This window comes from Xiphophorus maculatus, chromosome 6, assembly GCF_002775205.1.
Source record: "Xiphophorus maculatus strain JP 163 A chromosome 6, X_maculatus-5.0-male, whole genome shotgun sequence".
In the NCBI taxonomy this organism is placed as follows: Eukaryota; Metazoa; Chordata; class Actinopteri; order Cyprinodontiformes; family Poeciliidae; genus Xiphophorus; species Xiphophorus maculatus.
Genome location: NC_036448.1, coordinates 10,320,943 through 10,346,078, shown reverse-complemented (window position 1 = coordinate 10,346,078; position 25,136 = coordinate 10,320,943). Strand labels below are relative to the sequence as shown.

General features: G+C 39.4%; 1 protein-coding gene across 1 annotated transcript in view; it reads right to left on the bottom strand.

Moving 5' to 3' along the window:
• Positions 1 to 25,136, bottom strand: part of chd7 (chromodomain helicase DNA binding protein 7) — an 87,592-nt gene that overhangs the window by 24,988 nt on the left and 37,468 nt on the right. The window contains exons 5-18 of the mRNA XM_023334830.1: positions 14,114 to 14,258; positions 12,092 to 12,223; positions 11,828 to 11,893; positions 9,714 to 9,769; positions 8,041 to 8,155; positions 7,229 to 7,312; positions 6,985 to 7,122; positions 5,272 to 5,393; positions 4,359 to 4,602; positions 1,431 to 1,607; positions 1,088 to 1,231; positions 887 to 985; positions 629 to 797; positions 321 to 537 (exon numbers count right to left, since the gene is read on the bottom strand). Coding sequence (XP_023190598.1) covers positions 321 to 537; positions 629 to 797; positions 887 to 985; positions 1,088 to 1,231; positions 1,431 to 1,607; positions 4,359 to 4,602; positions 5,272 to 5,393; positions 6,985 to 7,122; positions 7,229 to 7,312; positions 8,041 to 8,155; positions 9,714 to 9,769; positions 11,828 to 11,893; positions 12,092 to 12,223; positions 14,114 to 14,258 — 1,908 coding nt within the window. The remainder of the gene's footprint in view (positions 1 to 320; positions 538 to 628; positions 798 to 886; positions 986 to 1,087; positions 1,232 to 1,430; positions 1,608 to 4,358; positions 4,603 to 5,271; positions 5,394 to 6,984; positions 7,123 to 7,228; positions 7,313 to 8,040; positions 8,156 to 9,713; positions 9,770 to 11,827; positions 11,894 to 12,091; positions 12,224 to 14,113; positions 14,259 to 25,136) is intronic.

Sequence of the window (25,136 nt, the reverse complement as noted above, 5' to 3'; positions counted from 1 at the left end):
AAATATCCAAAACAAAACATGACCAAAAACAATAAACAAAAAAGGAAATGAAAACCACACACCACCTAAACAATAAATAAAAGTAATTATGATGTTTCTGTAAACAAAAACGCCCTTCAAAAAAATAGACTGGAAATTATTGAGTTCACTTAAATTTATCATGCACTAGGCTGATATACAGCATTTTTTATTTTAAACTTGATTATGCTATAAAATGGCGACATGTGCCTGAAAAATACATTATACTTCCACATTAAAACCCTTAGTAACAAAGAAACCTGCATCAAACAAGCTAGAAACAAGTTTGTCTCCCTGCTCACCGTCTCTGGATGAGGTAGTCCTCCAGAATGTCCAGGCAGCGGACCATCTGACTGAAAATCAACACCCTGTGTCCTCCGGCTTTTAGTTTGGGCAGCAGCTTGTCGATGAGCACTAGCTTCCCAGCTGCCTGGATCATAGCTTGGAGGGCCATTTCAGGCACATCAATCCTGCCGCCGTGGGAATCCCTGAACTCCTCGATGATCTTCTCCTCCGCTCCTAGACGGCAAACAGGAAAAGACAATCATCATAAACGGCATTCTGGGCCAATTTACAGCACTATCCATCCATTATGGGGCAGAGCAAGCACCATTTATGAGGTAGGGGTGGTTGCAGCATTTCCTCAGCTCCATCATGGTGTTGAGGAGGTTGGGCACACTAGCTGATCCACTTCCTCCTGCGCCTCCTTTGGACAGGAAGGAGAAGTTTTTCTCCAGAATGGCCCGATAGTATTTCTTCTGGATGTTGGTCAACTCCACCTAACAACAACAAATCGATCAGCTTATTTCATTTCTCCACTTGAGAAGCTTTCCTATAAGAGAAAGCTCTTTGAGGGCAAGTCCTTTACCTCTATAATGGTTTCTTCTTTGGGGGCCAGGTTCTTCTCCACATCCTCCTTCAGTCTTCTAAGCATCATGGGCTTCAAAATACCTTGAAGTTTTTGGACCTAATATATGCAAAGAGCAATGTTATTTAACAGGTAACTTATGGGAGGCTTAGAGATATTTTCCTTCATGTTCACAGCGCTGAACTGGTTAGCTCCAGTTACCTGTTCTTCAGTCTTCAAGTCTCCAAATTCAGTCATGAAAGTCTGTTCAGACGGGAATCTCTCTGGTTCCAGGAAGTTGAGTAAGCTGAAGAGCTCCTCCACTGTGTTCTGAAGAGGAGTTCCTGTCAACAGGACTTTGTGCTCCTGGAGGACAAAGCAGAGAAAGGATATACAAATTTAGCATTTCTAAAATTAAAAAGCAGGAAGCGTCTACAGGACTTGAAATCCTGGAAAGATGGGAAAAAGAGATTACATTAGCAAAGTCGAAACACTGGGCTAATTAAAAACGAGTCTTCCTCTTTCCAACTCTCAGTACGTCTAAAAAAAAATGACATCCACTCACCATATCCATCATTTTGAGCCCCTCCAGCAGCTTGCAGTTTCGGTTTTTGAGGCGGTGGGCTTCGTCGATCACCACGCAGCGCCATGGGATGCTGCGCAGCTCCGGACAGTCGGCAAGGATCATCTCAAATGTTGTGATGACAGCATGGAACCGATACACACCTTTTATTATCTTACCCTGGAGAAATGTGCAAAGGAGAACGAGGACAATAATGAAGGGTGCTGAGACGAATAAGTAACCCTCATTCAATATTGATTCCTGAAATATGGTCACACAGAATCATCAATCTACAAGTAAAAAGCCAAGCAACACTGTGAAGCAAGTATTTTGAACAAATCTGTCTACATATTTTATAAAATTTAAACAAAGATAAATTGGATTCTGTGCCTCAACCCAACTCAATAAATTTTACTCGAGTGCTATTTAAAACCCCTCCTACATTACATCTTTTAAAATGGGATGACCAGCACCTTGAATCGTTTCACAAAACTATCACATTACAATCACAAACTTCTGCTTATTGAGATTTTATGTGACAGATTGTGGCAGACTATTGCGTTAATAAATGTGCAAAATATCTGACATACATTTTACTTCAGTCCCTCTGTGTCAATATTTGCAGCTGAACGTAATTTGGATTATGTGTCTACCAGTTTTACAAAGTGTAAAGATAGAAAATTTCACCACACATTCCCAATTTGATGGCCCAGTCAAAGTTGAGAAGCAACTTTGACCACAACATTCCAGAGTTAATATTCTTTGATTTAAACTATTGCCTAGTAGCTCTGGTTGCATGCTTAGTGTTGTTGTTTAACTGGAAGGTGAAATTCCACTCGTTTGAGGGGCATAAAAACTTTTACGAAGCATTGTATTGTGGAAAATGACTCAGGGCTTTAAAACTCACATCCAAAAACAATTGGATCTCTTAAATAAATACCAGAACATGGGAGTAGTTTTAAAAGTTAGGTTAGCCACTGAGGCCTGCAGAAAAGCAGTTGAAGGACTTTGAGGAAGGCTTTAATTAAAACTTTACTTCTACTACTCCTTTTCAGACAAAGCACTGAGTTGTTAGACTGGAAATAATATGAAATCTCAGCTTATGTCTGGTATTTTCTATATTTTTTTCCTCCCATATTTGAACCAAAAATGAAAAAAATAAAGTTTTTTTTAAATAAAGTGCACAAGCCTTCACAATTCAATTGCAGTTTCCGTATAGTTATCGTTCCATGGCATCTTTTTAAAACCGGCAAAGCAGCATCAGTTCTGCGTTGCCATTTTGCCCTCAACTTCCCTTCGTTTAGATTCTACAAAACGCTAATTTATGTTGAAGCCTGCACATGCATGTTTGCATAGAAATGTCTCTGGTGTCTCCAGTCTGCGGAGGATACAGCGGATGGGAGAAAAGAACACAAGGTGCCGTCTTCACGACCTGGAGGATTACCTCAGGCAGGATTAGAACGAGCAGCCAGCGAGCGCGCTGCTCCTACAGCTTATTTTCTTCGGGGACTCGCTGTGGCGGAGGTTATGCCGAGAGATGTTTGCAGCATTGTACAATGAGAGCTTACAGTATAACAGCTTACAGCTACAGGACTGTAAAGAGCTTAAGTGGCCAAGGAGCAGTGTTCATCCTCGGCCAGCTCAATATTTGAGCACTGAGGGGGTGTTCAGATGTGCTGACTGATCCATGCAAAAAGGTCTTGTTTATAATAGGCCTCCTGCACATCCCACTTCTCACATGGACACAGTTAACGGATAAAATATCAGGGCTAATAATAGCTGCTGACATCTCCTTAAAAGGGCAGATATGCTTTATAGACAGAGAACCTAAAAATCTTAGGATTTTTTTAATAGTATTTTCTTTTATATGTACTTCGAGCTTGGAAGTCAAGCAATGTCCAAATATAAATACAGTTTAGAATGTCATTTAAGAAGATGATCACTGCATATCAGTAGGAGAAATAATTACTGCTGATACAGCTATGATCAATGTTATTGTTACTATTTAAAGTTGTCAAATATTACTTAATTATGGTATATTGATTTAGAAAGAACTTTAACATGTTGAAAATGAAGCTTTCTTATAATGGCATGCAATTATAAATGAACTGTACTAGTTAGATATGGATATAAAAATACTAAAGGAATGTTAAAACCAGGTTAATTTGAATAATAATTTATCGAATTATGATATAGATGTGAGAGGGGTGGGTTTAAAAATAAGTCCATACTTCTACCCACTCCTTTGAATGTGTAAATATACTTTACTACTGTTCACATTTGTTTTGATTGCTTTTGTTTTAATTTATTTTCTTTGTGTGTAACTATTTATTCTTTTATTACACTGCGTTCAATAAAGTTCAACTTCAAAACGGCACAAAAATTAAACATTTAGGGTTGCACCTCTCTAAAACAGACAGCCACTACCAAATATCAAAAATATAAAAGACGTGTGGCTGCCAAAAAAACAACATGAAACATAACACAAACTGGAAGGACAGAACAACATTAATACCACAGCAAAGCCACATCTGGGCATGAAAACTACCTGTAAAACAAACTGAGTTTCCTTAAAATAACTTATTGACAGAAACATTACTGCAGTTAATTCTACTGCAGTTAAAACTAAAAAGTGAGACTTTCAGCTGTTACTATTCAAAGCCCAAAATGCTTTATACAACTGTACAACTAATATCTAGTATTACTGTTCATTTTATTTTATGTGTCTCACCTTTCGAAATGGAAATTATAATTACTAGTCAAAAACAAGGCAGAAGAAAAATTAGGTCATTACAAAAGAGTGGAAAATAAATCCTGCAAGTTCATAAATTCTTCTTATTAGCAACTCTTTTAAACTGTGAACGTAATTTGACTGGGAGAGAGAATGAGTAGGAAAAGTAGAGTCCTGACAAGGCCTTTTTTTTTTTTTACCTGTGTGTCTCTGTAGTACATCTCATAGGCCTGGATGGTTTTCCGGCTGGCCTGGCTGCCATGGTAGACCACCACATTGAGCTCCGTCCAGGTCCTGAACTCTCTCTCCCAGTTAGGGATGGTGGAGAGAGGAGCGATGATCAGGAATGGCCCCTCAATGCTCTTTATGTATATCTCATAGAGGAATGTAATGGACTGGATGGTCTTCCCGAGCCCCATCTCGTCTGCCAGGATACAGTTACGTCTGCGGATGATGGTGATGTGGACAGGATGAAAAGTCAAAAACAGATGGATTTTAGATTCTTTGTATTTAGTGTCACTGAACTGTAAGAATTTCTCCTGCTTTCGACGTAGGTGCTCTGTGTACACTGAGGCCCTGATGTTAAATTCCGTGAATTTTCAAGACCTGTCTTCATAAAATAAAAGATTTTCCCCTCATTCTGGTTTAGCCTCGCCAATTTTCCAGTGGAGTTTGTAAGTTTGCCTTCCACTGTAGTGATCTAATGCAAAAAACATGCGGGACACGTTGGAAAAATACTTGGTAATGCATCTCTGGAAAAGTCTGTCTTCCTCTGCAGCTTGACCATATTTCTTAAATATGTGTCAGATAGTCCAGAAAATCCAACTGCGGTATTCATTTTCAAACAGATGACAGACTCAAACGCACCATTTGTAATCTTTAATTCAATTCCTTCAAGCGTGCTTCCCTAAAAGACTCTCAACATACAATTGGAGAGTATATTTTACTCCTGGATGGCGCCAGTGGGGAAACTTAAACAGCAAGATCGAACAGAGACACTTAAAGTTAACTTTAATGTCCACTTAAGTCGACTTAATGAAGTGCTATTTCATGCACAGGACAGAGCACCGGTTAGGAGATTCATCCTGGATAACACAATTAATAGTCACTTACGAGTTGTACCAGTTGAAAGTCAGCCAGTTGAGGCCTTCGAGCTGGTATTCCCTGAGTGCGTTGCCATTCCTGTATTCTCTGGAGCTCTCCAGCTTTTTCCAGTCGGCTGCAGAAGGCCGATCCTTGACACAAGTAGAAATGATACGAGGTCGTTAAAGTGCAGAGAGGCTCATTAATCCCCGGTGAATTATCAGGGCGAGGCTCCTGAAGTTGGGGCTGCAGGGTTTAAAGCTCACTTTTTCAGCTTTAATGAGCAACTTCTCCTGCTTTTGGACGTACGTTACAAATGATCCCCATCCAAGCCACTCAGCTGTTCCTGTGTGATGCTTTTATTAGCGTCTCGGTTTTAAATATGCAGGAAAGTGTTAGTTATGCATCTTCATTGCTTTCGGTAAGAAGATCCTTTCTGGAAAATCAAGACGAAGATAGCTTTATGTTCAAACAGCGAGGAGGTGAGTTGGGTCGATTTGCACAATCTGTCTGTGATACGGCGACACATGATCCAGAGAGTCGACACGGAGAGAAAAACGAGCTGCAAGCTTGTCAAACAGTACACAACTACACAATCTGGAGGATTCATAGCATCACTGTAACAGGTTGATGCATGGCTGGATGGAGGCCATTTTAAAACTAAAAATATAGACATTTACTTTCGATTTACAGTAAATTTGTACATTTCCTATATTTTTAATTAACCACCTCGGTTACATATTCCTTTGGACTGGAGTATTTTTTTATAATTACGCTGTACTTATGTTGAAATTTTAACCTTACTGTACAATAATTTTATCGTGTTCTTATACGCATTTCATATCTGTCTTTGAGTCTATTTGCAATAAGAATATCTATATTTTATTTATATACAGCATTCCTAAACAGGATAAATATGGAACCTGAAAACCAAAAAGCAGGAAAAGACAAAGGGTAAAGATGTTTGAATAGATGGAAGGATAGACGGGTGGACTAAAACAAATGCACTAATGATGAGATGGTTGGAGGTAGAAGGAAGTTGAGGAAAAAAGTGTGGTATGATAATTAAATGGACAGAAAAATAAAAGTTGGATGATCAAACAAATGGATGGATATTGATCATTTTGGAGAATTAACTCTGTAAATGCTTTCACCTTTTTTCCATAACTCTACATATCTTAAAAATTCCCCCAAATTCCCAATTGTTCCAGATGAAACTGTAAAAAAACTAATTTTTAAGTTCATTTGGGACTTTTCTTCATGGGTTACAGAAACCACTGTAGAGCAATAGTTTACATTCTGAAGTTCCTCCTCAGAGGGAAATGAAAGTCTACTGCAATAGCTGCTGTCTGACAATAACTAGAGGTTGAATAAATCCCCCTCCACTGCATGATGGAGCATTTCTAATATCTTCCTTAAGGGAAAACAAGACAGTTGTTGAAAAGATGGACACGGGAGCAGAAAGAGGGATAGAGGAAAAAACACCACAGTCAGCCAGCCAGCTCCCTCTGTTAAGCATTAAACATACTGTTAGTGGTTTGGCCTGGCCACAAGAGCAGGGCGTGTGTTCATCAGCGTGTGTGCTGAGAGCGTACGACCACAAGAACGTGGCCCTGTGGAAACCAGTTAAAGGAGCCGTAAATCTAGAGGAGGAGGCAGCCGGCCAACACACACAGAAACGCATCGGCACGCCCACCGGGAGGAGGCTGGGAGCCGGACGGCGCCCGGAGAGCTTCTACTCACCACTCGGTTAGTGTTGGGTTCGCGCGCTGCGATGCGTTCGTATTCATCTATCTTAGATTGGTCGATGTCCGCCTTTAGCTCCCAGGTGGCGTCTTCATAAGGCAAACTGCACCATTTCACCAAATATAAGGTGACAATCTAGATGGAGAAACGGGTTTGGTGAACTTTAAAAAATTTAAAATAAATACGTTTTGTGTTGAGAAAAAACAAGGATTGAGAAAACCAAGAAAAGGGAGCAAAGTACCTCTCCATTTTCATCTGTGCTCTCTGAAACATCCAGGACTCGGTCCACCTCCACATAGTCCGGATTAAAAGGCTCATCATCCATCTGCGAGACAGGAAGAGGAGATTTACACTGTAATCAGGAATGAACCAAGTTATTTAATCTCCAAGAAGAAAATAAAACATCAAATATCAAAGAAGGCTGTTATGGTTAACAAATTAATCATGAGTAATCGATCATTTAAATAATCGTCAACTAATCTAGTAATCAATTAATTGTTGGCTGGGGCATGCAGCAAACGATACCATTTTGCCATTTGCTGAAAGAACAACATACTCAGAGCAGCAAGTAAAAACTGTACAAACAATATGTACATTTTGTATTTAAGGCAAATAAACTTTCTTTGTCTGTGGTATTTTTATCTTCACCTGGTTCTATTTTTGTAAAAAAAATACATAAATAAAAATAAAAAAAATAAAATCTCCCACTAAGCACCCTCTGCTATCTTTTCCTACAAGTGTACACTTAGGGAATGCTATGCTACTGCATTTCAGGTAATAACATGTTTATTTTCTTATTTTTTCAAAAAAGGAATTGAATTATTTGCTTAATTGCATCTTTTAATATATTTCTAATGTTGTATAAAAATGACGTAAGTGGTTAAAAAATCTGCAGAATGTGTCCATTTTTTCCCTGACATATCATCAGAATAATCGATTACTAAAATAGTTGTTAGTTGCATCTCTAATTTTAAATATTGACTTAAAAAGCCTTTTGGGTCCAGATGGTTTCCAGCACTAAGTGATTATGAGGTGGCAGATTTTTGCTCTTACCTCAGTGATGAAGTTGTTGAGTTGCTGCTTGGCTTTAAACCTCTTTATCTTCTGGTGGATTCTCTTGTCCTTCTCCAGCTCCTCCAGTTCCGACCAGCGACAGTGCAGGTATGAACTGAAACAACACACACACTTCAGCTCCGTTCTTTCAGAGCAATGCTGCAAGTACACTAAGTGTTAGTAAGTATTTTTGGATCTAGTTTCTAGCGCAAATATGTTGGGACACTTGAAATAAGACAAAACTAACTTATAACTAAATTTTCAGCAAGATGTAGGAGCTTGTTTTAAGTTAATAATTCCTGATTATTATCTGCCAGAACTAATACTAATACTTTTTCGCCAATATTACGGAATTATTGACTTAAAACAACTTCCTGCTTCTTTTCAAAAATACTTGGTAAGATTTTGTGCTTTTGCAGTGAAGAAATTCATTCAAGCAAACACCACAGGGAACTAGCTGGGGCGATCACAGGCAGCATCTTTAACATTCCCTTCTCTTCAGGTGAAGTTTGAAAGTGTTATGAAACAGAAATGATTCTGACCAAGACTGATAAGAATAAATTCAGGCAATTACAAACACTTATTATAGGACAAGATTGCACAAAATATTACACTAAAGTACAAACAATGGTTACTTATACTTTGTTGACAAGTATACTGATCAAATTTAATTGTTTGCAACAAAATTTTACTATCAAATTGATAAAAGGGAAACCATTTTTGCTGGTACTGAAACACCTGGTGTTGTTTCTGATGGGATGAGGCAGTAAGCTGCTGTGGTGTTAGCACAGGAAGTGTAAAAGTGAAAGATAAAAAAAGATAAGTGCTGCAAAAGTCAACATATAAAAGCGTACGCAGACTTTGTTACAAAAGCATCACGCCTTTTAGTCACAGATGTGCTGTGCAACCAGTCGGGCTACAAGTTTTACAATGAGAGATGTTGGTTTAAACATTTTTTATGCAGCACAACCTGCTGATTATGTCCTGTTTAATTTGTCATTACTTTATGAAGATTCTGCAACATGTGCCGTTCAAAGACGGGGGTCATTTTCACATATACTGTGTAAGAATGGACAGATTCAAGGTACATCAGTGTTTAAACAAAAAAATTCTGTCAGACCATTCCTATGGGCTAAAGTTCTTTCAAAAGAATTGTGGTGCTGAAACAAACATCAAGAAATATGAGGGATTGTTTCCATTTCTAGTACTGCTTTTTATGTGTTGTAGCATTTACAGTATAAATATTTTTTATTTAGTTTGATTTCTGAACTATTTAACTTTGCTTCTCAGATTTGTAAAGAAATGTTTAAATCTACCGTCGCTGTGCAATTTTTTTTTTTCCCCCATCTCAGCCAAACGGTAACCTCGACACAAAAGGCCAGCATGACAGGAATATCATGCATTTAGCAATACGATGGCATGCAGAGACTGCGCTGCTACCACTTATGTTATTGATGCTAGAATAGATCTGAAACCAAAATAGGAGCGATTGGCGCATAAAAGAAAATTGAATACGGCTTTTCAGGCACAATGTCCCGAGCTTTTCACACTAATAGACCAATGGACACCCTGGTGTGTGTGTGTAGAGAGAACGGGTCTAAAAAAAGAGGAATCCTTGCTGTGAAAGACAAAAGAGGTAGAGAGCCGAGAAAAAAACTCAAGTTACAACGTACAAGCCCTTGAACTTGACGTAGAACTCCTCCACCTCCACTTCCTCGCCCGACTCCAGCTGAAAAGGAGGAAAAGAATAAGAAAGGTTAATAATCACAGCAAATATAGTAGCAGAATGGTGAAAGAGCAGAAGTGGTTTGTCATTGTTATACAACATGTGGCTAAAATGGTAAAGTGGGCGAACGATGAGACTGGAAACCGTTTCAAACCAACTATCAGTTAGGGAGGTTGGACTAAGTGAAAAGTTCAGTTTCTGTTGTCAGTCTTGCACATCTGGGACCTTTTGATAACAATTAGTCAAACTGAAGAATACATTTAGGTGTTTTACTGTAAAAAACTCATTCAAATTTAAAGTTTTGAGTAAAAAAAAAACAAACACTTTATTCTCACACTTGTGAAAGAAGAAAACCTAGTAGGTCTTAAGTTGTTCTGACTCATTCACTTTAACGTAGCCGCAGCAGGCACACACACACACAATCATTGTACTACCACTACTACTGTAATGCCATGAATCATCAATCACACACGCGCGCACACACTGCCTGAGGAAACACTAGCTTGGCGTCTGGCTTAGCTAGCGTTGTGGTTTTGGCTGTGTGCCAAGCCTGGGGTCAACTCTGAATGGAGCTGTGAGAAAGGGTGTGTGTATGTGTGTGGGTGTGGGTGGGTGGAGAGTCCCCCCACTGGGAGTTGGCTGGCAAAGCACAATTGGCTGGTGAGTGAGTGTGTGTGTTGGCTGAGCGACGACTTTTCCTTAGTTAAGGCGCATAAAACAAAGCAGGGCCGACACACACGCAGTCAATCAGAAACACACATATTGAATTACAAGAACCCTTGTATCTGCTTACAAAGTGAATATGGGCCGACTTAGTGTGTGAGGGCATATGTCTGACTGTGCGCGTGTGTGTAATCTCCTTAGGCCAGCTGTGGAGCGACTACTCGCATGACGTAAACCATGACTCAGGCCGGTCTGAGTCATGTCCGCGCACGCATCTGCGTGTCACCGTCTGTGAGATGAGATATATGGTATAAAATATTCACTCCCCTTACACACATTTTAGTGACACACAGGTCTTAATTCATATAATTCAATGTGATGTCAGCACACCCTTTGCAGCTCTTCAGTTCGGTTCTGCTGTAGTCAACTCCCTTGTGTTCATGGACCCTGCTTTGTGCAAAGATATGCCATAATATCGTAACAGGAAGTGGCCAACTAACAACTGTTCCCCCAGAGTCGAGAACATGAAACTAAATACAGCTCTCCTGGCTGCAGCCAAACCCAGACTCATGGATGGCATTGCGAGACAGAAAGACATGATTTGTCCCTCCGGGGAACGCTCCTCCAAAGGCTCTAGAGTTCAGCGGCGGCGTGCTTTAGTTCACACCCGCGGTTCCGACTCTTTGCATTCCAATTGGTGATGTAAGGCTTGGATGCAGCTGCTTGGCCATGGAAATACTTCTACCTGTTGGCATTTTCCATCCAAAATGAGGTTTGTAGCAAAATTGCTGGCATATCTCTTAATGACCTGGGTGACCTCTATAGTTCCAGGTCTTTGAAGAAGGCCAGGATCATTTTTGGCAGATCCTCGCCAACCTTTGGGAGAAGAGTGCTCCCTTTTGGAGACACACAAAGCCATATTAGAAGACCAAGAGACTGAAAAGAATCTTTTATTCCAGCTGCTATTAGCCAAGTCCACTTATGTTTTTTGTAACTTTTTGTATTTTATGTCTTCACTGCTGTCTGCACAACAAATTGCCCCTTGGGGATAAAAAAGTTTACCTGACCCATTCCATGAAGCTCTCTAATCACTGATCTTGAGCTAATCTGAAGGCCACAGACTTTGGAGGTCTGTAGATATGGACTCTGCTGAATGCTGGTGAGTTGCTGTTAACATACTTTAATATATTAACACCAATAGTTCACTTTGTAATGTTTAAAAACTAGAAGCGACCAAACTCAGAGTGACACATTCTGTCACCTGTTTCTGTAGAAGCAGTTTGCATGCCTAGCTGCTTGGTATTAAGCCCCCATGGCTACTACAGTGGCTGAAACACCTGACTTAATTGTTTCAAAGGGGAAAGGGAGTGAATACTTTTTGAAATGTATTGTACGTACTTGCTTCTTGGCGCTGCGCATACCCATGATCTTCTCCACAACAGGCCCTTCAGCCTCAGTCAGATCCTAAAGCAAGAGAACAATTACAGTTTTGTTGTAGATTAGCAAAAGAAAAGTCTACAAATATTTGCTTTGTGTATGGAAGTAGTTGTATAGAAAGCTAACTTCATGTGAACGCTGAGGTAAAAAGAAAACTTTAATCTTTGGTGAGTAAAAAGTTATAGTGAAGCAAGATGAACCAATTATTAGAATCCCAGGCCTCACCTGTTGTTGTGAGGAGGATGAGGGAGATTTTGGTGTTGGTGAATCGTCTCCGCTGTCATCGTCCTCAGAGATCCTGAACTCCAGGTCCTCTGTGTACCTCTTCCTCTTCACCTGCCGACTCGAACGGCGCTTCTGGAAGGAAGAAACACATCAGCATTTAAATGATCAACGAGGACTGACATTGTCTTACATAAACATTCACACCCTTTGACCTTAATTACATTTTGTCACATCACATCCACAAGATTTGATGGTTTTCATTAGGATTTCATGTGACTGACAAAGTTAAAGTGATGCATGATTAAAATCTAAAGGAAAAATACTGTTTAAGGTTTTCCACTAAGAAAAATTGTGTATCCAACTGATACTTTTAGATAGACGAAGAAACCCAGCAGATACAGTATGTCAGGAGGAAAAGAAAGGCACTTTAATTAAGGGCTACGTTATAAAACAACCCATCAGGTTTTCAACACCTGCCTGGCCTCTGCTCATTTGCTCATCCAAATATGGGTAAAGTATGGCACAACTGCTGAACTTCTGGCTGAACTGAGAGAATCAAAAAAGCTAAAAGAAAGTGCCAAGAAATTCTGTTTGCAGCAGCAAACAGATGCTTTGGTCAGATAGCAAAACTGAACTTTTTGGTCTATAAAGCAGTGAAACTGAACACAAGCCACCGCCACGCTTTAATCAAAAAACATTTTCAAAACCTTGCACTTAACAGTTGTTAACAACGGTGTGTCGGTTTCTTAAAATATTAATACAATACATTTGAGTTTTCAAGGTAGAAATTCAAATATTTTTTAAACACATGGCTCAGCATTTAGTTTAATTAATTCACTTTTCCCCCAAAAAAACAGCCTTCATTTTCATAATGCCTATCCACTTAAGTCAGCAAAATGCTGATTATTTTAATGCCTAAAATCTTGCCATAAAAAGAAAAAAGGAAAACACCAATCTGAGACTTCAGGGAACATATTAGCAACACAGCTGCTAAAGTACCTTTTTTCTGTTGAAAACCAGGACTCTTCATGGGCAACAGTAAGATTTACTCATAAATCTCAGTGTGAGGAGGGGATGCAACAGCTTGCTTTTGTTCCTCTAATTAGCACTTCACATTTTAAGCAGGCATTTATAAAGGAGTGCACCATGGCGCACGCTACCGGGGTTTGATAGTAAAGAGGCTAAATAGTATTTCTGAAGCAAAATGTTTCCAAAATACATCACTGGCTAAAAAGTTGCTGACGGAGGATGGCGACAACCTGATTTGCGCGGTTGGCCCGTGGGTCTGTCAACAAGGCTGGTTTACAACACAAACGTTCACTGGCTCAGCGCCTTCTCTACAAGCTGTGACCATGAGTGATCAGAAGTGGTTTGATGGCCTTCTGCTTTTTTAGCTGGGCTTCCTGAAATAGCCTTGGTGTGGTTATTAAAGTTGTGAATTTGTATTTTCTCCTCACTTCCTAAATTGTCAAATCTCACAACATTTTTCAGGATATTTTTCAGGATTTGTAAACTTTTCCTACAGTAAAATTCAAGCAATTTTCAAGGTAAGTTTTAAAACATTTCCAACACTACACTTTGGAGATGTTAACAAAACAAATGAATCAAAAAAACCGTTATGTACTTTATTACTGCTATTAATAATGTCTTGTAATAGTATTCTACATGCTTAAACACAATATTGCCAGCAAATACTTATATTTGCTGGCATTTAGAAAATAGAAATATTTTTGCTAATTCTAAAAATAAACAAGAAAAGTTTAGTCTGATTTAACTTCTGACAGTGAGAAAAAAGTATGTTTTTATTAGGTGTATAAAAATATCGTAAATAACATTTTCCAAAATTAGGCTTTGAACCAAGTGTTAGATTTCACTTTAATTCAAAACTGTGCAGTTTGAATATCAAGCACTTTCAAGGACTTTACACAGAAATAAAACACTTTCCAAATGTTGAAAACACCCAATTGAAATTCAAGTGTTTAAGGATTTCAAGCACCTGTACGCACCCCGTCTCTTGCCTACCTGCACACCATCATCATCCTCCTCTTCAGGAGGAGAGGGCAGTGGAGACTTCACCTCCACATCGTCACCGACTGACAGCTCTCTCTTCCTCTTGGCGTCCTTCTTAGCAGCGCTGGCCCCGCCCTCTGATTCCACCTTTTTACTGCTGTGGGAATAAACGATTGAAAACATGTAAGCAGCAGGATTTGAAAAAGGGTAAAAATACATCAAAACTCATTCTTTGTAAGACTACCTCAGTAAAAGACAACCAAACCTTCATGTATGTGTGTGTGTGTGTATTTTTGTGTGTATCTGTCTGTCCCAGGGCAATCGCCATGTTTGATTTACCCATTTAGAAATCATTAGTGTGCCTCAGGCTCTGGCACACAGGGGGTTAATATGATGAAAGACTGCATGGAGGCATGGGAGCAAGATGGAGAGATACAGGCACGAAGAGGAAGCAAGAGGGGGGTCCAGAGAGACAGACAGGCAGACAGAGAGAGAGGCCCCTGAGAGAGGAGGTGGGCGGAGCCAAGCTCTCCCCAGGCCTCCACTAATCTCTGGCATGGAGAGGAAGAGGAGTTGGCTCCATCTGCGAGTGTGTGTGCAGTAACACCACAGAGGTGAGAGGACACTCAGCATCCCTCCGCTGTCTCTCGTACAGCATGTCTCCGTGTTCTTATGTGCCGCTCGCAGGAAGCCAACTTGCTCACAGTCTGTCCTTTATTGCTTTAATCCCGAGTCTGATCGGCCACGTTTAAGGGCAAATTTGCAATTCATCACTCGTGTGTATTCCTGCCGCTTTTAGAACAATGCCAGCCTTATTAGGTAGACGTGCATTTCTGCAATGCTGATTTTCTATTACACGGTACAGTACGGTCCAACTCCACATGACTTCTGCCTCATTTTTCACTGCAGATAGGATCATCTTGACATGTGGAGGATAAGCTTTTTATCACTGCAGCATGTGTGAAGTTGTGACAAAAACAACTTCACTGCCCAAGTTTCCATACAACTCTATTAGCCGATACATGTCTTCTAATGCTTCGTTTAGACAGAGCGGTATGAAATGGGTCGATGCACTTTCCTACATTATTTTAACTGTCACGCATCATCCTGGTGCGGTACAGTTAGGGTGGAGGTACTGGTGTCAAACAGTCCATCGGCTGGTGGACAGATAAATGTCACTGCTTGCGATAAGCACAAGATACACTGCTGTGTTACGTTTGTTTTGTCGTTAAGCTAGCAAAGTGGTTCCCAAAGTGTGGGGGGCGCAGTGTCATTGCAGGGGGGACGCAGGAAGCGGTATGGATGAATGAAAAAAAAAAGTTATACAAAAATGTTTCACTGTCAAGATGATTTGTAGTTTGTTTTATTGCAACCTGAAGTGTTAAATAAACTTCAGTGGAGTTTGAAAACAAAATATGTGTATAGGTTTATGTCTGGTTGAACGATGTGTGTGCTCAGTTGATTTTTTTTCCCAGGGGCTGGGGGGGTTTATTGTAATCCATAGGGGGGCCCAGAAAATCTTTGGGAACCACTGAGCTAGCATAATGCCACATTAGGCCTTTGAGTTTAATCTCGCTTGTCCAGTGAGAATCCACTGTAACTGGCGGTGGAAACGATTTCTGGAGTACGCTGGACCATAAAGTAGAATACCGAACCGTACCACTTGGTGGAAACGAGGCATTAGTGACCAAAAATGCTTTGGCAAGTCAGTAGATCAGATGCTACGTCCACACATGCAAATAAAATTTGGGTGAAGGAGCTCTTGCTGTTGCAGTATTGCACATTAAGTTCCCGTTTTCATAGTATGTTTCAAAAGCCAGAGAGTAAAAGTAAAACAGTGTGCTTTGATTGTGATCTAATATTTAGTCATTGTTCAAATGTTTAGGCTCCTGTGTGTTAATTTTCTGATATACGTTAGCTTTGTATGCATGAGTTTACTTTAAAGTTTTATGGTATTCAATGTCCTAATTAGATATATATGTATATAATATAAAGGGCGGTTGATAAAGCCACTAATCTCATTAGAACATATTTATTTTCCAAATGAAAATATGGCAAGTTTGTGTCCTCCTGAAAGAAGCAGATCTGATGAAACATCTCCACCACCAGAATTACAGAAGCTTCTGCTTCAGCCAGAATTTTAGAAAAGAGGCTTAATTTTTTAAAGCAATCAACAAAATACTTCAAGGTAAAACCCCCCAAAAAACTATACATTGTACACACATTTTTCAACTACAATGTGTGTGCAATGTAATTGAAAAATGAAGTGTGACATTTTCAAGTGAACATTTTACAGCATTGGTGCTCACTATTCATGTGAGAGTAAAAATCAGAAGAGAAATTATAGATAAAACAATATTTATTATTTCAGAACTTGGTGCTGCTAAAAAAGTTCTTGAACAATAAACTAAAACTTTCCACACCATTATCTACAATATTTGTTGCGCTGACTAGATTTAAACGCAAAAAATTATATTTGTAGAGCATTCCTGAAGATTCAAAATTATTTAAAAAAATTAACATGGCTGAACGATTTCATAAAGTTGCTCACACTTGGGATTAAAACATGGTTCTCCAAAAACATGGAACTGGATCCCAGATAGAACCAGCAGAGTTTGGATAAAAAGGGCCGATTTCCATTACAATACAAATGCTACATTATATCTTTAGGCCAGACGGAAACAATTGTCCAACTAACCTCCTCCCAAACTGACGTTAAAACTGTGTGTGTGTGTGTGTGTGGTTTTTTCTGGGCTGAGTCTGCCCTCTGCAGAACTGTACGCCAGGATCGCTCTCCTCCACCGCCTCTCCTCCTTCCTCCTGCTCTCTCCCCTCTCTCTATCTCTCACCCCCTCTCTGTCCCTGGGGCCCTTCTCCTTTCATCCTCACGCCAAGAGCAATCACCATCTCCGTGGTAACGGCTGGTCATGTGACCTGCACCTGTTCCTCTGGCTGGTCGCCACACGCTGGAGCCATCTGGCCACACACACACACACTCACACACAGACTTCTCCACTTGGCTGCCTTCTCCCCTCTCTTCCTCCTAGCGTCTTCATGGCCTCACTTCCTAACTGCAACATCACCTCTCGGCTCGGAGCATCTCTTCAGCCCTCTTCACACCAATCTTTCACCACTAAGAGCCTTTCGCAATCAATGAATCAAATCGGGACAATAAAGTGGAATTCAGCAACTTTCTTTTTCTCAAATGTGCCACCTTAAACATGTTTTGGTTCCAACAGAAAAGCATGATCTTACATTTTAAGAAAATTATAAACAAAGCATGTAAATCGCTTAAGCAAGGTCTTACAGTCACTAGATTTGAGATTTAGAATTTATTTAAGATCCAAACATGCATTGTGTCTTAGTTCTGATATAAATTATATGTCTATATTAAACTTCACTAGCATGTTATAGTCCTAATTTCTGCTTTTATACTTTCTACTGGCAGTGAAGATGACACAGAAAGCCTTTCAGGTCAGACTCACCCAGCTCTGTAAGCATTTTTTAACAAGCCCAAATAAACCAGCTGACTTGCTTTTTCAACCCACTTACTGCACAAAATTGCAGATACGGTTTAAATTTTAAGCTAAGTGCTTCCACAGTTTTTGGGGATGAAACTTATTAAATCTTATTTTATACAGGCATTTATGTCAGTGAAATTTTACTTACTACTGGAAACGTAGAAGCCCAATAGAAGTAGGAAACTTCGAGTCACTGCTCATAACATTTTACAAACAAGTTACAATGTTTAATGTACCTTTCTAAAAGTACATTAAATTAACTTAAAAAAGTGAGATAATTTAAAATAAGTTCTAACTTATAAAGGACACACAAAAATTTTATGTAAACCGAATGGCAGTGCTGTATCTCGTTGGCTAAGTTTCCATTAACCATCTAATTGCACTCAATGAAAACAAGCCAATTTTAAAAAGAAAATAAACTCCAGTTTTTGAAGAAATTTTGTGCTAAGATGAGTTGGTTTTTCCCACTGTATCCAAATTAGTGCATAAACTGCAATAGAAACATGTTTTTGCATCACGAATCATGTGATCAACACCCGCATGTTACTTCTGGCAGAAAAGACAAAGAAGATGACAGGAAGTGTGGTAGCATGTTTTAAATGACTTGAACAAATTTATTCACGTGTTTTAATTGTGCTTTATTTAATGGAAACAACTCAATTATGAAATTGTGTTTTATTTAACTTTAGCAGAATATTGATAAAGTTTTGTGTACATTTGTAATGGAAATACAGCTAGTGTGGCTTTCTAATGATAAGGCCCTGCAGAAGACAGTGAGGGGAGCTTAGGTCACTGGAGCACTCCTCCCATATTGTTGGAGGCTCCTCATGTTATTTCTATGAAGTTTATTGAGCTTATTTTATGTGACTTTGTCTTTATATCATAGCGAGTACAATAATCTTTTTCTTTTTAGCTAATCAAATAAATGATGCCAAAAAAAGAGACAATGGATCAATAACAAATCAATCTGACATAAAAAACTCAACTTTTGATAGAAATTTTGTAATGGTTGAGTCACAAGAAACAAATTAGCAGTGGAAAAATATACATTTTTCCAAATGAAATTTTACAATGAAATTTTTTTTTTTTTTTTTTGCCAGTTTGTTGATTCTTGCGTTGTGTGTGAATTGTGAGACAGTTATTTTTTGTTTTTGGGCATGTGCACTGACTGATGGCACCTTTTGAATGTCCTTGTTCTTGTGACAATGACAATAAAGATTTATCTTATCTTATCTTAAATGACAGTTTCTCCTTTTTCTACTTTCTCGAATGTGTCTCATTCACCCTGAAGTAGGTGTGTAGCAAGGCCATTCACATATCCTAGTCTGCTATGGCGCACTATAGGAACTATCAACAAGGAAGCTGAGATGATGCTTTCAGACCTGGACAGTGCAAAATAGGAACAGGAGCTTCTGAGTTAAATACAGAGAGTGATGGAGACAGGAAGAAGACAACAGCAAAGGGGGTTGGGGGTGTAAGGGACACCTGCTGCTGTGATGAGTCATAGCACCAAGCCTCTATGGCCCTTCCTCTTTACAATAAAAAAAAGACATAAAGAGGGGTCAGTAGGCAACGCGCATGCAAACATCTCTGCATGTTCAGAAAGTGCTGTGTGTGCATTCATGTCTACAGAGATGCACAACGCAAGGTGCCTGCGTGCAGGTCGGACTTCTTTGTGTATTGCAAACAAATCACCCCTGCACACACAAACATACGCGCAGAGGGAAGGGTGTGGCAGCTGAGAGTGGTGTTATTTATAGATGTGCTTCCTCAGAGAGAGGTAGACGGAGGCGGTGTGATGGAGGGAGCAGGGGGGAAAATGAGGATGGAGAGGAAAGGCAAGGTCAGAGGAGAGCAGTTAGCTGACTGGACAAGTAAACCACCTGATTCTCGCCGCATCGCTCACACCCACTCCTGGACAGCTTAGAGCATCAGTAAAGTGCACAACTGAGAACACCCTTTGTTGTGCGTTTTAAATCAAATTTGATAGTGTTTTGGGGTTTTTTTGCCATAATGAGTTAATGAACCAGGAATTTCCTTACTTAAAAAAATAGTAGTAGGCATGTGCTAGTTACCTGTGCCAAGATATACACGGGTTTTAGAACGTCACAATTTTGCTGCTAAACTTTTTCATTAAAATGTTTTTATGACTTAAGGTGTTTTTATTGAGATGCAGAGGAAAAGTGTTGGACAGAACCTGCACTACAAGGCAAAAGTTTAGAAGCAAGATCAAATTAGCATAAAAGAAAACGTAGAAAGAGCATATCTTCATCTGCTCATAACTTCAACAAAAACTTGAATATTAGTCGCTTACAATGAAATTTTACTACAAATAGGAAAAAAGTATTTTTTTTCTTGTAGTTAGCTTTCTTTAAAGTAACATTATCTGGCTGCAACAGCAGCATGGCATGTATACCATTTGAAAACTGATTTGTTTTGTTTTTTCTTAATTTTGCACTGAAGAAATCTCTCGCAAACCTTAACCATAAAATTAAACTTTTAACATCTATTCTGCTGCTTGGGACAGAGAAAATTATAGAGTACAACTCATCGCTCTTAAGGTAACATTGTTATACTGCAGGTGGCATAGGTAGTATAAATAAAATGATAATTGCAATGAGTAATTTTTGTATTGTTAATCAAAATACATTATATACATAAAAACATTATATATATATATATATAGGCCTGTCACGATAGCGAATTTTGCTGAACGATTAATTGTCTCAAAAATTATTGCGATAAACGATAATATTGTTTGAAGATCTTTTTACACTGATTTAATGGAAATGCCGTAATAATGCTTGCGATTTCCTGCCAAAGATAGATGCACTTTATTTTCAAAAGAACACTAAACACTGGAACTGATAAACAAAATAAACAAAACAACCAAAATAAAATGGATTCTCAGTCTCCATTAACAAAAAATGTAATAGAAAAAAAACTACACAACATAAAGCCAAAGTGGAAATAAATACTGCATTCAACCAAAAGAGTGCAGATTATGAAGTGTGTATACAATGTTGCCCTTCAGTAATAATTAGATTTAAATAGAGAAGATGGGCACATCGACTACCTGATGCAATAGTTCACACTACACTATTTTTTGCTCCTATTTTTCCCCTTACAACAATCTTAAAACGTTGGTCTTTCTAAGATTGTGTGGTGTGTTACGGTAGATCGTCGATCCAAATCAGGGGTTTTCCCCACTGGGAGCATTAATGCAGCCTGTTGAATGTGACAGGTAGCCAGTCAGAAAGTCTGGATTCTCCTTAGTGTTTTCTGAGGGGAAATTACGGAGGGGAATCCCAGGAATCCCAAACAGCTGACACAGCGCAACCCTTGGAGATGACAGTGGAAACAACATTAATGTTTATTCAACATGCAAAGAACATAGAAATGACAAGGGGAGGAGTTGGAGCGAAATTGCTACCGCAATTTCAGCTGTTCTTCGTTAACGTGACGTAAATAGGTTATAATGATTTTTATTCAGTCAGGACTTTACGCTGACACTAGCCACATGCATTGCAGGTAGATTGTAGTAAAGCATTGATTAATGCCTGGTTTTAAAATTAGTTCACTGGACTTGTAGCCATTATTTTGTGCCCATTGTTGGACACCACACGGCAGGAACGAACCCGATCGAACCGTTATACCTAGGATTTCTGTTGGCTAATGTGTGGTCTGTCAGGGTTTGAAAATGAGGAAGGGAGGCTCAGTGGAGAGCACCGGAGTTGAGCCTTTTTTCATTCGGTGTCATTAACAGAAAGAGAAAAAGGACGGAAGAGACGATAATGCCGATAATTAAAATGACATCGATAGTTTTAATTCATCGTACGATTAATTGATTTATCGTTTATCGCGACAGGCCTATATATATATAATTTTGCACTGAAGAAAAATTATATATATATATATATATATATATATATATATATATATATATAGAGAGACAATGGAGAGACGTGTATTTTTTACTCAAAGTTTTAGTGTGAGAATCTCACACCAGCCCATTCCTCCTTTACAGCTTGCAGTAAAAAAAAAAACAAGCACCGGTGGATTATAGTTAGCTGTCGTTCATTTTTTAAAAAGCTTCTCCCGAGTTAGTCAGAAGCACATGTTATTAGGTGGAGTTAATAAATTTGCATGTCTTTTGAGATATTCAGCAAAAATCAATCCTAACATGAAAAGTCAGTAACAAATACAGCATAAATTACCAAAATGCAACTGAACATGCTCATAAAAAAAGAAAAATGAGAACACTCACGTACACACCATTATCCCAATTTCAAAGTCTGCAAAGGGGCCTATATAAAATGAACTGCCTGGTGTGCAAACTGTTGTTGCCCCAACTTATTCTGCAAACGCTTTGCTGACAAAGTGTGACTTCTGAGAATGCCACAAACATGTCAATAAATGGTAGTGAAACCCAAAAAGCAGCCTGTGCTCAGATGGTTTTACAGCACAGCCCAACATCCCGTTTACACTCAAAGTTAAGCCTTCCGTCTGCTCTACGGCGGTTTATTTGTTCATAGAGAAATGCAAATACAGCAAACAGAGAAAAAAAAAAAACATACTGCAGTGTGGTGTGACAAAAAGAGAGAGAGAGAAAAAAAACTTGAGGTTTGCAGCAGATATTGCCTGCCCAAAAATCTAATGGAACATGAATGCTGGCAGCACCCAAAAACTTTTTTTTTTTTAATAGAAAAAGGTTTTGTGTTATGGCTTTAAGATGCAGTAAATGAGGCTTTTAAGGACATTATCAGATTTGGGAAGGAAGTCCTGCTGCTAAGAACAGCTAAGAAAATATCTCTACTTAATGGCAATTAACATGTAAAACTTTTAAATGATGTTTTGTCATTAAAAAGACACTTGTTAAAAGACTGGAAGGCTTGTTTATGGAGAATGAGCTATGACTAATGAAGTCAAGTTCATAAAAGCCATGCCAAATTTCTTCCCAAAAAACAAAACAAAAGAATTATGCTGTATTGATCAAGTGTTATGCAAGTCCTTGACTTCAATTACAAAAAGCAGATGACGCAGAGGAAGAGATGACGAGCCCCATCAGGAAGGGATGGCTTTGGGAAAGGAAGGAATAAAACAGGAGATAAATGGGTTATTGCAGAGGTCCACCATTTTAGAAAAGGAGTGAATGGCCAGCAGCCATTATTATGCTAAATTAACCTGGGAGCTCCAGGCCACCACTCAAGATGGAGGAAAGCCTGACAACAGATAAGAGCCAGTTTAGTTTACCAACACACACAGGGCTGAGAATGGACTCCCCACCCCCACATTTCCTCTGCCCTCCCTCCCTCACACACACACACACAGCTGGGGCTGTGGAGTGGTCAGCAGCATGGTCCTCATTATCATTAGACGCCATTTTCTGCCACAAAGATTACCAACGATTCCCCCTTCCCTTCCCCCCCCTCAAGACATGCATGTGCACACAAAAGTCCAGCCCACTCATCTGCCCCACCTCCATGCCCCTGCTCTCTTCTAGTGGCCGGCGTGTGCACGCATTCACACACCCACCAAACCTCCCCCAGCGCTGACCCCCTGCCTGCTGCTGCTGCGGCCCTCCTCCTTCACCAGGGATAAAAAAAGAGGCCTAGAGGAAAGAGAGATGAGAGAGACTGAAGGACGTGGGGCGAGAGCGGGATGGGGGGGCGCGTCCTGACACATTCCTCAGTCCGATCAAGTTTCCACCTTCACAATGATGTGCTGAGCCTCGCAAAACACCCCGAAGCCCTCTACAGTTCTGCACTACTCGTTAGATTATGGACTTTATGAGACAAAGTGCAAAAATCAGAGATCTGGAAATCAGAGTTTTGAGGCCGATTTCCAACATTTGGGTTTTGTAGAGCTTTGAAATCCCAGTGGTGATATTGGCCAAATTTACTTTTACTCTTGGAAGAATAATACTGAACCTTTTAGTATTCCTACAGCTAGAAAGTATTTATAAATACAAAAAGCTATTTTAAAATGACAAAAAAACTAGAGATGCAATTTTAAACTGTCTTTAGCATCATATGCCAGCAATTAGCATCGTTAGCCCAGTCTGCATGGCAAATACAGCAGTTTTCTTGTGCATTTCCTTTAGCAATGGGTCCCAAAAATTTTAACGTGGAGGAAACGATTTAGTCAAAAAGCTCCAGAAGCTGGCTTCAGGCTTCAATTTTATAGCACAATTAAGTAACTATGCTACCCTTCATTATGAAAAATGCTACAAAAATCAAACATAAAATAAATTTGACTTTGTAATTTGATGATTAGCAATTGGGCCTCTGTCTCTCTAAGAAGCTCCTGCTCTTTCCTACGCTTCGCCTTCAGCATGTCATCACAACAATCCTCATTATGCCGTTTACGTTCTAAGGAGCATTGAACTGAGAAGTAATTTATATAATGAGATCAGAAGATGCACAGTTCCACCAGGTGATTACCAACTGCTGCTGCCGCTAGTCTGGAGTACGGTGTTCAGCCTTCCTATTATCTCCCAAATGTCATGCTCTCTCAAAGTCTGAAGAAACATATGGAAAGTAGTTTTCTTTTAAACCCCATGTTTGTTCTTCAAGCCTAATCTGACTTCATTTTCAATCCTTTACTGGTAATGAAAACAATAAACTGTTGTTTCCATACCAAAGAGTGTTGTTCAGAGTGCGGCCTCATAGTGCTTAAGCATGAGAAATTTATCAGTATGGTAATGGTTGGATTTTTCCATTTCTGACCAGTTGGGCAGAACCAATCAAAATAAAAATCATCAGCTGGTAAACAGTTTCTTTACGTCTACAGCAGAAAAAATATCTATATCCAGACAGAGTAATCGATACCTATAGGAAACAACAGTGCTTAACGTTTGCTGCCTCAGAAAGTAAAAAGAGGGATGTGATAACAGCTATTAGAAAAAGTGAGAGAAGGCAGAGATACGACCAGAGAGCACAAAGTAAATACTCAAACAGAGGTAATATTGATCAAAACTGATAAGAATTACATGTTCAGTCAAGAAAATCTCTATCCTGCTTTAACCATCCTTCTCTTAACACTTTCTTTAATCAGTCAACATCTAGGAGAACTAAATATGCTATATTTAAAGTGAGTTGGACCACACCATCAGTGAATTTATCCGACTAGGAGGTGTGAATTCAGAGCCCAACGTATCCAACTGATCTGTGCCATAAAACTCTATTGTTCAAATAGAGGGAGCCATTAAGTAACATGTTCCTTCGTTATAATGAACACACACTGTGGTTTATTTTGACTCAATCCCACATACACTCTCCTGCTGGCAGAAATGCTCCACAGAATCCAAAATGTGTGTTAATCCACCACCAGAAACTCCTACTCGAGTCTCCGAAATAATTGCACAGCTCATAAACCACAGAGATTTACTCTGAAAGGATAATGAACATTTAAAAGGTTTTCAACAAGTGTCACTGAGTCTGTCTGCGACACATCCAGGGAGGGTGACAGGCACGACCCAGAGCAGAGCTTCACCTTCCACCTGAAGTTCCAGC